Here is a 15755-nt window from a genome sequence, read left to right as displayed (position 1 = left end):
TAGCAGGTTTCAACCCAACTGGGCTTTTTAATCATATTCAAGGCTGTGAAGCAACGCACATCCACTGCACCATCCCCTTCTCTCTGCCAGACGTCACTGGTGAACCACTGAACCTTGTTCTCTCCTCATTTTCCTATGCCTTTTATTTAAGGGACGACTTCAGCCGGCACAAGCCCCGCCACAGGAGTCTGGAGAGGTGGTGGTGGAAAATCCACCCTCAGAGATACAGAAAACTGCATCCGACAAAGCTCTCGGCAGTCTGATCCACCTTTGAAGTTGGTCTTGCTCTGAAAGGAGGGTGAACAAGATGTCCTCCAGAATTCCCTTCCAATCTAAATTATTTGATGATTCTGTAACCTCTATTGACATAAATCTCAGCTGTATCAGAACGACAAAATTACAGTCCACTCACACAGCCTTAGCAACAGAGACAGACCAAAAAAAAAAACCAACCCCCAAGCCTCCAGTGCTCTCGTGCATCTGTTATTTCCCAAGAAAAGCATCTGTAAGATATTTCAACCATTCTCTTCCTGTTTGAGGAGTTTCATATTTCCAGTGCATTAATATAACCTTGGCTACCAATAAACAATCCAGAAGGAAAAAATTTGCTGACAGCACAAAAAAAAAAAAAAAAATCTTATCAGACTTCATTTTCCTTCCTTCTTATCCAGAGGGGGAGGGGGCCTGGTCACACTCCCACACCCTCAAACAGCCTCCAGCAGGCTGTAGAGACCATATCACTGATTCAATCTCCCAGCAGTGTCACCCTCCTCCTGGCTGCGCTTCCCTAAGGGCTGGTGACATGGAAGAGACTGAAACCCACCCGCCACCAAAACGAACAAACTGGTGGCCCTGTGAAGACCCAACAGGATTCCTCAGGTGGGTTTTTTTAACCTGCAATCCCAGGCAGTTTCCTCACCCAATTATTGCACCGCCACAAGTTTTGAGGGGTTGCACAACTTTTTGCCCAGCCTATCTGTTGTCAGAGAGCAAGCCCAGTTCCCCTCACATTTTTATTGACCTGCTCAGGGTTTGCTAGATAAAGCAATTATGTTTGCCTCCATTCTCTTCTAGCTCCCCTGCTTTCCTCCCCCCAACCTTTTGCAGTTGCCGCTTTCACACTTCATCAACACTTGGTCAAATTCATTGAAAAAACTAACAGCTGTTCACATAGGATTTGAACACAAAATTTGACTGTCTCACTAGCTGGACTGAACAATGCTGCTGTGTGTCCTCTGCTCTGGAAGCTGCTCAAAATACATGATGCGAAGTCACATCAGGAAGAGTCTGAGCAAGTAAAGCTAGCACATGTTCCCCCTAGCAATAGGCGAACACTGCAGTTCCTGCAGCACACACACTCTCCTCTCCCTGGGGCAGCAAACCAACACCTCACCTTTACTCCAGGACCATCCTGGAACACGGGCTGTGCTCTGTTTTCAGCCCCTCCATCATCCCCACAAACAGCACACGCTGCCCTCGCTAGCGTGGCATCCCCCCTTCGCCGCTGCTCAGCAAGGACTTGGCGGAGGCACACAGCCAGAGGCTGCCTGCCCTGTCCCACGCTGGAGCGGCCACAGGCGTGGGGGTTCCAACGAACACGCAAGTCCCAGCCCACCAGCACATCCAACTGGTTCCAACGAACACACAAGTCCCAACCCACCAGCACATCCAACGAGCTCCCGCAAAGACAGCGCAGACCTGGGAAGCATCAGGCTAACAAGGATTCGCGCTCAATATCAGCATAAAATGGGAGTTTGTCATCCCCCTCTGCCCCTAGAGCCATTAAAAAAAAACACACCAAAGGGGGAAAAAGTCATCACCCCAAGCCCCTTCCCCGGAGCAGCCCTACCTCTGCGCGCCCAGCGCCTTGATGACGGTGGAGAGGAGCCGTCCATCCTTGGCGGTGACCTGCGTGACGTACTGCGGGCGGCCGATGTCAGAGTCTTCCACCGACTTGGAGAGGGCAGCGCTTCCCGGGCAGTCGCACAGGGAGCCGGGGAGGTGGCAGCAGTCACCCGTCGTCATGGCAGCTCCGGGCCGGGCACCGGCACCAAGGTGAGCTGTGGGAATGGCATGGCAGTGAGCACCCAGCACCCTCGGTGGCCTGGCCAGGGCGCAGGACCCCCCTCACCACCCTCCTCCAGCTCTGCTTGGGCTGGCAGCACCCCGGGGCCCCAACAACCGCAGGTTTTGCTAGACTTCTGTCCCCTTTCATAGGCTCTGTGAGGTTGCCTTACCATAAAATTAAGGCTCCAAGTGTCCTACTTACATAATTTAGCGTCAGAATTGCAGATTTGTCTTTCCCAGAGAGAATTCCTGGTACCCGCCCTTTAACCTGATGAAGCCTTTCAAAGCCAACGGGCCAACGCAGAGATGGGGAAGGCAACCAGGAGCCCCACAGGCCCTGGCCACTCTGGTTAGAGCTGTCCTGAAAACTTATGTTCATACCTGCTGTAAAAGCTGCAAAGTTTCACCCAAACACAACACAAACACCACCGCACATGGCTCAGTGCAGGGGGGCCCTTCTCTCAGCTGCGTTCAGGCACCTTCTGAGCCCGTTAAAGCCTGTCCACCAACTCAAAAGGCTCCTCTTCACCCCATCTTCGGTGTTCTGATTTTTTAATTTTTTTTACAGGGATGTACATGTGTCCGTTTCCACATCCCGACAGCAAACATGCGGGTATTAACCCCCCAAAAGCATTAAAAACCCTCCCGGAGCTCCACAGAAAGGGCAGCAGGCCAGCTTTCCTCCTTGCCCTTTCAATGATTCAGACCAACCGTGATTTTTCACAACCAGCCACGTGCAACCAGCAAAGCACACCATCACCTTTTCGGCACCTCTGTGATCTACCCAAGGAGAGCACAAGGAACAAGCAGCAAATACATGAATCGGGGAGAAGATGCAGAGAAAAAGCCCAACATGACAAACGAGGAGGTGGCTCAGCTGAGCCACGTGTGACGTCTCTGCCTTTGAGGGAAGGCAGCAGCTCACCCAAGCTGCCAGCAACAGCCGTGTTCCTCCCTGGGAGGAGATATCTCGATCCCAAAGACAGGCATGCTTTGCAGATTCCTAAAAATCCCATTTTCTCCCATCTTCTTTAGCCCGGTCCCTAAGAGGCAGCTGTGCAGAAATAAAGAGCTAGGGTTACAATTAGTCACCAGCTGAACACCAGCCAACAACATCGGACTGCTGGTAAAGACCGAAATCCTCACGTCTGTAAACAGGAGCGCCTTATGGAAGGCACACACGGCCATCCCTGCGCACCAGTGCTGCTGGGATCATCGCTGGAACGGCCTCTCATCCCAGCGGCTGGATTTCAAGAGAGACACAATCCCATAACAGAAGTTCAAATGAAAGCAATGAAAAGGATAATAGGTCAGAGGCAGGGGGGTGGAAGGTGGTGGTGGGGATGATGGACAAACAAAAATAACCCCCAAACTTACTCAAGCAGAAATATGAAAAGAATTAGGTTTGTTTAATTTAGGGGGCATGGGGGGAATCTTCAATCTCCGTTTCCTGGAGTTAGAAGCAGGCAAACAAACCTTCGCCACTCCCTCCAAGGAAATGCTTTTTTGTTTCGAGATCTCTGTGCACAACAGGAGTCAAACATTCCCATGAAACTCCAGTTTCGTCAGGTTCAGCTAAGCCTAAATCAACCTAAAATAGCTAAAGAAAATAAAGGCTTGCTCCTGGTTGGAGGTTTGGCCAGACTAGAGAGGAAGAAAACAAAGAGCCAAGAAAACAAGAACGTGATCACTGAAGCCTTGAAAACCCTGATTTGGGTAAGCACAAGTGCTCTTTCATGTCTTGGAAATTAAGCAACTCTTACACAACCAAGGGCTTCATCCGTCAGGACAGTTCCCATCGCGGTGGATGTGTTCAAGAGGGAGAGAGCACTTCACTGGCATCTCATCACCAGATGCCAGCTTTGGTAGCATCCCCTCAAATTACAGAATATTTTCTAATTTCTAGTAGAAAAGTTTATAACCTCTTTATTAAAGCTGCTCTTGATAATTATCTGCAATCTTTCCTCTCCACTCAAATGGAAATAAGCTTGAGCTTGTGGGCAGATCAATCCCCATCAAAACAAATGGGAATCTTTCCATCAACTTAAAAATGAACTTAGACTCAGCAGTGCCTTGACTCAGCCTCTCTCTCCACCTGTGCAAAGAGCACACAGGGTTAGAGCCACTTTTCTTATTGCTTTCCCTTTTTTTAATAAAAAAAAAAAAAAAGGTTACAAGCTCTCCAACTTTAAGGAGCGAAAAGTAAGATGATAAATGCTATTGGAATTACTTAAGTCAGCTGTTTTGCAAGTTAAGGAGTTCTTTCAATTTTAAAAGCCTCTTACTGAACCAGGCATGAGAAGATATATGCTTTTAATAAAAAGGTCTGTTCCGTTTGTTCAGCCAAAATGTTGTTTAAGTCCAGGGGAAAAAAAGTCCATTTTGTGTATTGGAATAAAACTGCCCTCACTCCCTGTGTCCTGGGAGTATTTATACTGAGGCTCTTTGTGCTCCACATCTGAGACACAGGCAGCACCGTGTCCTTGCCCTGGCAGCACTATTCAGGACTGAAACGGAATTGCCACCCTGCCGTCTGTCAGGAAATGCACGGTTTTCTACAAGTTATTTGGCATTTTCTTCTTGGGGTCCATCCCAGGGTGGAACCTGAAGTCACTGCTTTAATATCTGACTCATGCCATTCAGCAGGCACAAAGGAAAAGCCGCAACATTTTCATGGATACAGTTAGTGAGGAAGGAACTGAAATCCAAAGATAACATCTGCAGTGCACTCCAGTTCCAATTTCATACCCAGCTGAACATGAACCGGAGTGTACAGCCAAGCCAGTCCCTTTCCTGGCTCCCTAAAGGCTCAGCTCATCAACACACAGCCTTCCTTCACAACTGTCAACAGCTCATCGAACCAAACCCCGACGTCCATAGAATCACAGAATTGTTTAGGAAAAAACCTTTAGGATCATCAAGCCCAACCGTTAAGCTGGCACCACCAAGCCCAGCGCTAAACCACGTCCCTAAGCACCACATCTGCACCTCGCCTAAACGTCTCCAGGGATGGTGGGTGACTCAACTGTGTCCCTGGGCACCCCGTTCCGGTGCTTGACAACCCTTTTGGTGAAGGAATTTTTCCTACCATCCAATCTAAACCTCCCCGGCACACATTGAGGTCATTTCTTCTTCTATTGCTCATTACTTGGGAGAAGAGACCGACCCCCACCTCACTACACCCTCCTTTTAGATAATTGCAGAGAGCGATCTGATGTCCCCTGAGCCCCCTCCTCTCCAGGCTGAACACCCCCCGGTCCCTCAGCTGCTCCCCACAGGACTTGCTCTCTACACCCTTCACCAGCTTTGTTTACAGCAGAAACACCAAAAATGCAGTGGGAATCAAGACCCAAACAGTTGGTTTGCACCAAACGCTGTTGCTGGGGTTTTTTCCTGGGCAGCTGTGATTTCTGAGCTCATTCCTTAGGGATGCATGTCTTGTTCTCATTTAAAAAGAAAAAAAAGTCTGAGACATTAGGTTTATTATCAATATTCCCTCTGCTGCCACAGTTAGACGTGAGCAAATAAATCAGAAGTCTCTTCTCAGCAACATTTTGTATCCTCAGCTTCTGAGCAGATCCAGGATATAAAGGGCTGAGTTTGCAGAGATTACTCAAATTGAAGAAAAACAAACCCTGTTTGTGGAAAGCTGGCTCAGAAAAGCGAGTTATGCACCAGGACTCCAAAACTCAAACACGTGCAGTGAGGTGAGCCGGTTCCTCAAATTGCAGCTAGTGTTCCAAGGCTGAGACCACGGTGCTGGCGCGTGCAGGATCCCACCTGCTACACTGCTTGTGCAAACCACACCAGCAAAACATCCTCCTTGTCAGTCTTCAGGCATCACAAGGAGATGGGTGATCCAGTTTGTATCATCCAAAGGGCCACAGGGGTTTCCAAACTCCCTCAAATGACCGAACAGCTCAAGGCTGCAGAGATCAGGACGGAGAGCAGTGGTCCAGCCTGAAGACATGCCCAGCAGCGACACACAGAAGACAAGGAGCCGAAGGGTCCCCCCAGCTCTGCTCTGCACCCACAGCCGGTTAAGACAGTTATTTCTCCCAGGTAGGGAAGCCACAGCAAGCCAGATGACTACCTTGATCAAAGCCACAAGGGAAAAGCCACAGTCAAGAGAAAAAAACAGCCACAGGGGAATCGTTAGGTGGAGGTCACAGCCACCGGCACGATAAGCATCTCAACCCGGAGCAATTCTGAGGCTCTGATAGAATCCAGAGCAAACTGGACTTCACCAGCTCCACCTTCTTCAGATGTAGCTCATCTACACCAGCTTCTGTACAGATCAGCCTCCCTGGAACATCCCCACCAAGAACACAAATGACCTCCTGGCAAGGCCGCCAGTGCCTAATTCCACTCCTCTCGTGGAGCAGCCCATTTCCCTGACCGAGACCTGGCACCTCGCTACAGTGCCACCAGCAAATAACCGAGCTGTGTAGCCGACATAACCCACCCGTTCTTCTTTGAACTTTAGCTAGCAGCCCACTCACAACCTGCAGGTCGCCAAAGCTCCGACGCTGCGCACACAAGCGGACGTTTAACCCCCAGGTGCAAGGCTACCCAGCCTGCTTTCCAAATCCACGGGAATGCAGGCACCGAGTTTTCCAATCATATGATCCTCCAGATGTCATCGGCGAACTGAAGGTTTTCAGTTGCTACAGGGCATTTCCAAACATCAATGCTTTCCTTTTCACCACGAAAGCTGGATTTCCCAAATCCTGGGGGCTCTCAGATCATCTGAGCACAACCTTCTCGAGGGAGACAAGTACCATGAGTTGCCGCCTCCACCACATCTAAGCACCTGCCCCCACACACCCCGCCTCATCCAGCTCACACACATCTTTCCAGGGCACAAATCCAACCCCAGGCCTGTAACGTGTCATTCAGCATCCAGCTCTGCCTACTGCAGACAACTGGTTAACCAGTTAACCTGTAGTACCTGTGCAACTGGCAGGGACCCCCCTCCTGTACATCACGGTGGGCAAGCTCTGGCCTCCAGACCCTTGCACCCACAGTGATTACACACCCTGAGATACTCCCACCAGAGATATGCACGGGTGGGATATGATGAGTGGCCTGAAGTGCTCCATGCTACTGTTAAAAGGTTGCATAATGCTTTAATAAACAAAAAAAAAACCCCAAAGAAAACCCAACAGAAACAAACACCCAACCCCCAAACCAAAAAAAAAAAAAACCAACCCAAGAACTGGTCCCACACTGCTGCAGGGCTTTGTTTTTCAGTTTTGTTTGTTTTAAACATACTTTCTGCTCAGGGTTGAAGACCGCAGCCTCATTTTATTCTTTTTTAAAAAGTACACTATTTTGTACATCAGCTATCTGCCTGCAAAAGTTACCCTGCAGGTCTGCTGCTCAACACCCTAAAAGTACACGAAAAGCAACAGATCTGCCCACACTTGGTTCAGCAGCTGCAGATAGCTCCAAAGCTTCCCAAGATGTGCCCTCAGGCCCAGATGGGGGAATTTTGCTCTGAGACCTCACTGCAACTCTCCCATCACCCAGGATTTCAGAAGAAATCTATGCATCATGTGCTTGGGAGTCATTGGAACACAAGAGCCCTATGCATCAGGGTGCAACCAGCCCTGTCCAGGGAGGAGAGAGAGACAGCAGTTAATGACACATACCCCAACACCCCGAATAAGATCTGATGCCACACAACAGCTTTGAAAGCTTTTGGAAATTTGGTAGATAACACATAGGACAGGGTTTCACTCCCCAGGAGCTTCTCCATTGCCTGCCCTGCCTGCAACATTTGGCTGACGGTGGCAGCTAAAGGAGATGCTGTAAAAACTTCAGCATCAACTCGCTCTTCAGAGCATCTCAGCAAAGCAACACAGTGAGTCACTCATGGGACAGACGACCTTAGGCTCAAAAGAAACCAAGCCCCAAAAAGCAAGGGGGAAATAAATAAATAAATTTTAAAAAAAACAACAAAATCAAGCAATACCCCAGGAGCACGAGGAACCTCCCTCCTCCTACACTTTTACCAGCAAAACACATCGGCTGAGGTACTGGGAAGCACCACTGCTGTCCACCCAGGCTTACCTGCCTCACCAGGGCTGAACATCAAACATTCATAAGATACTCCGAGTCTAACCACGTCATGCCCAGAAGGAGGTTAGATGCTTCTAGGAAGCAGCTTTTTTGTACTCTTTTTTTTTTTTTTTTTTGGTCACATTTGTACATTATCTACCACTGCCAGGGACTCAACTCAGCTGCCTCTCAACTATTCCAGTAACACAGCTCAACAGCAGCGAAACAGTAACACAGACCTTCATTTACCAGGCTCCTGCTGGGGGCAAATGATCAAAATTTCTCTATACCAAGCCACTATTTAGGCATATTCCAGAAGCTCTATCAAGTCCTGACTACTTAGACTATGGCTTGATGGCAGATGAGTTTGTTTCCCAGGCACAGATGAAGAGACAGCCTTCCACAGAATGTTTTTTTTTTTTTTTTTTTCTCCCCAAACAGACACAAGGCCAGGCTCTGACTTCTATTCCCCATTGGTAAAAAAACATTGCAGCAAGCCTTCATGATCAATATACTGCTGCTCTCCAACGCCTGCATCCACACACATCCCTCCTCTCCAAAACTTTCAGCATATTTGAGCAATCCCTGCAGTAGCTGCACTTTACCTTGCAGCGCTGGCAAACTGGTGACTTGCAAAGACGAAACACATGGGGCACACACCCTGAGCTCTCCGTGGGCTCCCACTGGCAGTGAACCCCAATTTTCAAGCAAGGCCATAACGAGGAACCTCGTTTGAACACCACTGAGCTGCTACCCAGCAGGGCTCCCACCACCCCACATTTCAGGATACCTACCGGGTCGTTCACCTCCTTGTTTTTCAATCAAACTTTATTTTAGAAGAGCACTGCCTAATATATAACAATATGTTATTCAGTATTCAAAAAGAAGCAAGAAGTTCAAGTTTACATACTGAAAAAAAAAAAGATCAGTATAAAGACTGGAAGCCTAAAGGATGATTTTTTTTCTTGCTGTAAGCTGTACTTGGGAAAGATCAGGCCATGCGCTACAGCTGGAGTGCCAAAACGAACAAAGTTATCTCAGATCTTCTGAGACTCCTTATCTGCCACAAGACCATATGAAAGGCAAGTTTACTGCACTTTAATTACCAACATCTGGAAAAACGAATTGCAACATAAGGAGAAAATTCTTTGCAGAGGGTATCTCCAACCAAAAAAAAAAAATCAGCCATTCAGCCATTTTAATAACAAGTTTCATAAGGAAACAACTAAAAACCAGCTGGGACATGAGAAACACCTGCTGCTCCTCTATGTCTTCAAAAGACATCAGCTTCTGGAGGTGAAGAGCAGCACGATTCAATGCATAATACAACTACGTAGACCCTGTGCCTACCTCCTTCTGCATTTTATCACTCTCTTTCTGCAAGAAGAGAGAGATGCATTAGGAAGACTTGAAAAGTTTTCTGGAAATCACAAACCAAGGTGGAAAAAAACTGGTTCTCATGCCCACAAAGCAATGTTTGCAGCAGCACTACCCTCCAGTAGGGAAAACCAACTCTCCCAGCACCCACAAGCACACCCCTGCCCTGCTCCCACCTAGCAGCGCTGCCTCCTGAAGGCACCAGAGCTGCGCCTCTCGCTTCTCTTTGCACTGTGTCCTTTACCAAAATAACAGCAAGAACACTTCTGCTTACTAGCCCTATCGCTTCAGAGAGCTCCCCTTCAGAGAGAGGCAGCATCTGCAGCAATGCCAAAGTTCAAGGGCTCCCCCAGCCCATGCAGTCACTTGCCAGGCAGTTTCAGTTTATTCAAAACACATGGATTTTCCAGCTCTGGGTAATGCATCAGGAGAAAAAAACAATTTTAGTGTAGCAGCAACGCATGCACTAGATCAACAGAGAAGCGCCCACATGATGTTGGACCCGTCCGTTCCTCAAAGAGCATTACTCAGAAGGATGTAAAATGTTATTTCAGGATCAGGAATCCCATGCCAGGAAGAACTTGCATTCTCCTCAGTGTTTTCCTCCTTTAACATTTAACACTGTTAATTAATGCTCTGCTTGGAGACAAACTGGAGCTGGAACAAACCACGCGCCAGCATGCAGCACCCCACTGCTCAGAGCAGCACATGGCCGGCATGCAACCACCGCTGGAAACCAGGCAGCAGGCTCACCTTCAAACAGACACTTGGTCTGCAATTTAACTTGCCTATTTATATTTTTCAGCCTAGCTCTTTCACTGCACAAATCTCTTCAGCACGCTCAGTTCTCAAAGAACTTTCCAGCAATGGCACCACTGCAGCCTTTGACCCACCACCCACCTGCACCTGATGAGCTCCAAGGCAGGCACCAGCGGAGAGCATCCTCTTCCTCCACGGTCAGCCAAAGAGAGGCTGCTCCTAGCCAGCTTCACCAGCATCCCCCTTCTGCCCACTCCTGCTGCTACAAATTCCCTCCTTGATCCTGAAACGGAACTCCACAATTGACACCAGTGCTGAAAATGCCAGTCTCTCTCTCTCTCCCCCAATTAAGGCTGCAATGTTTAGCTTAGGCTGTGTTTCTTGTTCTTCTGGAGACACAGGCCCCCACTGGTTCATCTACAGGGAAGTACGAGAAAAACTAGGAGGAAATAAAAGTTGAGAACAGTCCAGAATTGTAGCTTACCTTTTCCCACCACCACTCTCAAATCTAAGCCCAAACAACTTTCAGCTGAAACAGGACTAAAGCTCTCGAAGCTTCAAACAAAGAAACAGGTGTTAAAGCCAAGACTGCAAGAGTTCGGTGCATTCCCCTATTTCCAGAGAAGTGCTTTAGAAACTAGGTTTGTTTGGACTCACATCTGCCAAGCCAGTACTGCTCCTTGCCCCTTGTTCCCTCTTTTTGGGAACAGCAGGAGAATGTTTCCTTCAGTCTATCACTGACTTCATGACAGCTGATTAAAATTGCAAGAGCAGTTACAGTGTGCCTGCCCTTGAGGTTAACCACACATAATCATCTTGTATTACATCAGGAATTGAAACATTTAGTTAGAATTGCTACATAAAATCTGGAAGAAAACTTAAGAGATGCCTATTTTGACTGAAAACGGCAACAAGTCGCAGATTCCAGACTGGAACGCTGCTCCTCCTGGAGAGGTCTGGGGCAAGGAATGCATTTGCATGGCTGACAGGTAGGAAGAGCTGCAGGTCAGCACAGCTCCCGTCAGGTGTTCACTTCACTAGATGGTACGAAGGGTTCAGTCCCTGCCCCAAGACACTTTGCCAATCCATGCTTTCAGGATTTTACCACTCTGCGTTCTACCATCAGTGCTTAGAGCTCTCACTGCCTGTAACACTCACAGCTATAAAGAGACACATCCCACCACCAGGAACTGTAACAAAACTGTAACAGGACCGATAGCAACTTCCCCGCTTTTACACGGCAGGATAAACAGCCGAGCACTCCCCCAAACGCTCAGCAAGTGGGTGGCCACCTCTCCCAGCAGAGCTGCATCCGTCGCTGCGATGCTGATGAGCTAGAGCCGACCTGGTCTCACCACGGCAAGCACAGCAGGAAGATGACAGAGCGAGTGTGACAGCATCCTCCCTGGGGTTCGGCTGCTGCAGCCCAAGCCGGGAAGAGAACAAGACCAGACCTGGAGAAGTGAAGAACCTGCTATTCACATGCATGATGTTAACTGTCTCAATAAGCCACGTTAACCCATCAGTTTAGCACCAAAGCTATTTTACACAAACTTCACAGAAACTGCCGGCCTACCCTTCACATTGAAATGGTGCTGTGCTCATTTCCTTCACATAAAAGTAACCCACGGCTTTATTTTTCACGTGGCTCATCTTGTACATCACAGAGACTGTGTGCTCATTTCTTACTAATTTAGAGGTGGTTAGTGTGTTTTCAAGGGGACTAGCATAAGTAAACAGACATCATTTCACTCTCAGGGGAAGGGTTTGAGCTAGGAGCATACGGAAGCATAAATTAACCAGAGTAATTAAGACAGGGGGGCTGAAAAGTTCAGTTATGAACTTTAATCTGGACAGGGGGGCTGAAAAGTTCAGTTATGAACTTTAATCTGGACAGTGGGGGGAAAGAGTTTAGAAAACTGAAACCCTGAAATCTCCACATAGCCAAAGCTGAGTCGAAGTCAAGTGGGGGAAAAGTACACTTATTCTGTAATTTACAGTTCAGGATGCCCAATTCCTTCCTTCATCTTCTAAGAAAAGGTTCTGTGGCTTTTAGTGTAAAAAGGCAAGATATTTTAAACGATAGTGAAAAAAAGCCCCTCCATGCACATTTTACTTTGTATCTCTGCCTGCTGAACTACTACAAAGTCACATCCTGAGGACCTGCAGCAGTCCCTCAGGACTAACAGAGTCTCAGAGCCTGTATCCAGCCTCAACTTGCCCAGCCTGTGCTGGATGCATTTTGGGTTGATTTTGGTCATGCTGTTTCAAGGAATCTATGCTAACTTCCTCCCCGGGAAACACTGTGTCACACACTTGCGTAATCTGGGCCAGCATCAATAACCTAGAATGGGAAAGCCCCTCTCCCAGCATCTATTAAGGCAAGAAGTCCATCGGAAGCTGCTTACAATTAGTATGTTTGTAATACTGCTCATCTGCATGGTCTCCTTGGCATCCAGCATGGGGTGACCTCACTCCGCAGCCTCAGTGCAATTCCACAGCAAAAAAAGGGCAATCAAACACATCAGAAACAAGAAACCACTAGTTCCAATGTTGGGTGGTTTTTTTTCTTTCCTGTTTCCACTTAAAGACTGCCAGTGGTGATAATTAGCTAACCACACACAGACAACCCAGGTTTTACAGCTGGTATTTAGCATTCCTGGTATACAGGTTAAGCTCTCTCCTGTGCCACCTGGTCCACTCCTGGCGAAGTTAAGACTTCCTTACTGATGGAGGCTGCCTGTAACGTTCCACAAGGCATGTCTGGGGGTAGTAAGACCACGTGTCCTCAACTAGAATTATTAAATTCACTGTTACAGTGCATGCAACAACAGGATTTTCCAGTCCCAGCTCCTTTCCCTTCAAGCCTCTCTTTCTGGTCATACCACCACAAACACACCTGGAAAACCAGGGCTCTTCTAGCCCTCCAAACATGCTCCTCCAGATAATCCTTTGGAGATGCAATAATAAAAGTATTCAAACACTTAAGCCTTGGAAAGATAAGAAGACTAACATTCAGCTGTTAAAAGGATTATTCTGTGCATGTGTGAGCTTGGCAGCCAAACAGTGTTGTATGTCCCCATGACCAGGGTGGATAAAGGGGCCTGGCCACAGCCAGACCATCAGAGCAGCAGCAGTACAGGCATTCTTGACCAACCTTGAAAAAGGTTGAGAAAGCACTAGAAACCATATCAGGAAGGATGCAGAGATAAATGTTTGCTGGAAGGTGAGTGGAGCAAAAGAATGAGGGTCCCCAAAAAAAAGGATGGTTGAGAGGGGGACACAAACAGTCCCTTGAGTACGAGCCAATAAAGGGCACAGGGTGGGACAAGAAGGACACCCCCACTGAGAGATCTTCATCACACATCAGGGAAGGACAGCCTCGTCTCTGGACACTGCAAGGACAGTGCGCGGAATACAGAGAAGCCTGATGAAAAGCCAGGGCTGCTCTGGCTAACCCTAGCACCTCCAGTTAAGTCATCACCAACATGGACTTCAGGGACACCCCACCTGTCTGCTTGCCAAATCCGAGCTCTGCACAGCCTCCTCCGAGAGGGTGTCACGCCACAGCCTGCACTCTCCTTCAGCTGCATCACCCCATGCCCAGGCCAGCACCATTTCTGTGGCTACTAACAGCGCAGGCAATCGCACAGATAAGCGAGAAGTCTCAAATACCATCGCACAGCTTTTTTGGGTTTTAATCTCGGTCTCCCCATCAGATAGAGAACACGCTCATATGACGAGAGCAAATGTTTGAGACCATGAGAAAAGTACCTCTAATGTCACAATCATCTTCCTGTACATGAGCCACAGGCTCATCCCTCGGACAAATCCCACGAGCGAGCAGTTTGCTCTGTTGCTAGCAGTTGTCTCAAGAAAACTGGTTTAAATGAAATAAAGAGATTTTAGAGGTCTCAGCTTCAGAAAAGTCAATCACAAACTCTACGCTTACACCACAGAGGAAGACAGCTGGTGCTCCAACACAACAGGTCTTTGGTTTTGCCGTGACACTGAGCCTGTTCCCTGGGGATGCCCCTGTAACAAGCTGATGCCACACTGCGCTCGACAGGTCCCAAAGGGCCGTCAGACAGAGCCACCAACGCTCCCACGGAGGAGAGGGAAGAGCCCCGGGACCCCACTCGCAAAGGCCTCTTCCCAATAACAACTTATCTCCGCCACAATGAAGTCCGATGATCGCCTATAAAAAATCGCTGCTTCGAACCTCCAGGCCTGCGACGTTTCCCTCCCAGGTGACGTTTCTACGCGGGGCCGACGGGAAGGCCCTCGGGAAGGGGCTACAGCTCCCACCGCCAGGCCTGCCGGGGCACGGCGCCGTGGCCGAGCACCCGGTACAAGGCCCCGCAGCCCGAGAGCTGCCGCCCGGCACGGCTGCCCGGCGCCGGTAGGGTGCCCGCTGCCCCCGGCACGGCCGCCCCCGGCACGGCCGCGCCCCCCGGGCCGCCAAGGCACGGGCACCGGGGTGCTGCTAAGCACTAGGGCGCTGTTGACACCCCCGCGGCGGCGGCAACCGGCTCCCCCGGGAGGGGCTGAGGGCCGGGGAAGCTGTCAGAGGCTCTCGGGCCCTCACCACCGGGGGCGGCCGCACCGCGGCCTGCCCGCCTCGGCCCAACCACTCGCGCCGCCGCAGCCCCACACCGGAGCGCGGCCCGGCCCTGCCAGGAGCGGGGCGCTAGAGCCGGGCCGAGCCAATCGCCAGTCCCCGGCACCCCGCGGGTGCCACCCCACCCCGCCCGGTACCTGCGGTCCCGGCGCCCGCGGCCCCTCAGCGCGGCGCCCGCCGCCCCATCGCCGGCTCCTGCGGCCGCCGGGCTCCGCCCCCCCGCCGCCACCGCCCGCCCTCCCCGCGGCTCTGCCGCCTCCCGCCAATCACTGCACAGCGCTGCGCTGACGCCAGCGCCGGCACAGCCAATGGCCTGCGGGGAAGCCGGCCGGCGTCGCTACACGACCCCGCTGGCAACAGCCGCTGGCCAATAGCGACCCGGCAGGGCGGCTCGGCCCCGCCCCCGCCGCCTCAGGCCCCGCCGCCTCAGGCCCCGCCGCCTCAGGCCCCGCCGCCTCAGGCCCCGCCGCTTCAGCGGCCCTCGGCCAGGCTACGGGAGGCGGCCGTCGGCGCCGCCTGTCCCCGGGCCGCAGCGGGAGCGGCCCCGCAGCCCGGGGAGCTCCGTCCCGGCCTCGGGCCTCTCGCCGCCGCTCCGCCTTCCCCCCACCCGCGGTGGCGGCCGCTGAATGCCCGGGGCCGGCCCCTCCGCCCCTGCCTGGGGGCCGCCATGGCACAGGGCCGCGCTGCTGCCCCGCCGCGCCCCCGGCAGCACAGGCTGTTGAGAGGCCGCCGGGAGCCCCGGGCCCCCCCCCGAGGCCTAACGCCGGGCGCTGAAGCGACGGGAGGAGCCTCTCGGGAACATCCCACCCCCCAGCCGGGGGCATCGGCTGAGCCCCGGTGACCGACCCCGGCCTCGGGCAGCCGCCCC

General features: G+C 50.9%; 1 protein-coding gene across 4 annotated transcripts in view; it reads right to left on the bottom strand.

The window, feature by feature from the left end:
• The window catches only part of MARCHF2 (membrane associated ring-CH-type finger 2), a 37802-nt gene extending 22688 nt beyond the window's left edge, over positions 1–15114 (bottom strand). Inside the window, exons 1-2 of one of the 4 annotated variants that reach the window (XM_055805059.1) lie at positions 15025–15114; positions 1850–2060 (exon numbers count right to left, since the gene is read on the bottom strand). In XM_055805059.1, coding sequence (XP_055661034.1) covers positions 1850–2025 — 176 coding nt within the window. In that variant the 5' untranslated portion in view covers positions 2026–2060; positions 15025–15114. Of the gene's footprint in view, positions 1–1849; positions 2061–8142; positions 8198–10407; positions 10501–14218; positions 14465–15024 lie in introns of those variants that run through there. The other 3 variants (XM_055805060.1, XM_055805061.1, XM_055805058.1) reach the window with 3 other exon arrangements.
• Positions 15115–15755: the final 641 nt, after the last annotated feature.

The sequence above is a fragment of the Falco peregrinus genome, chromosome 5, assembly GCF_023634155.1.
Source record: "Falco peregrinus isolate bFalPer1 chromosome 5, bFalPer1.pri, whole genome shotgun sequence".
NCBI classification, from domain to species: domain Eukaryota; kingdom Metazoa; phylum Chordata; class Aves; order Falconiformes; family Falconidae; genus Falco; species Falco peregrinus.
Note: the sequence above shows the minus strand (reverse complement) of the source record. Positions and strands in the feature narration are given on the sequence as shown.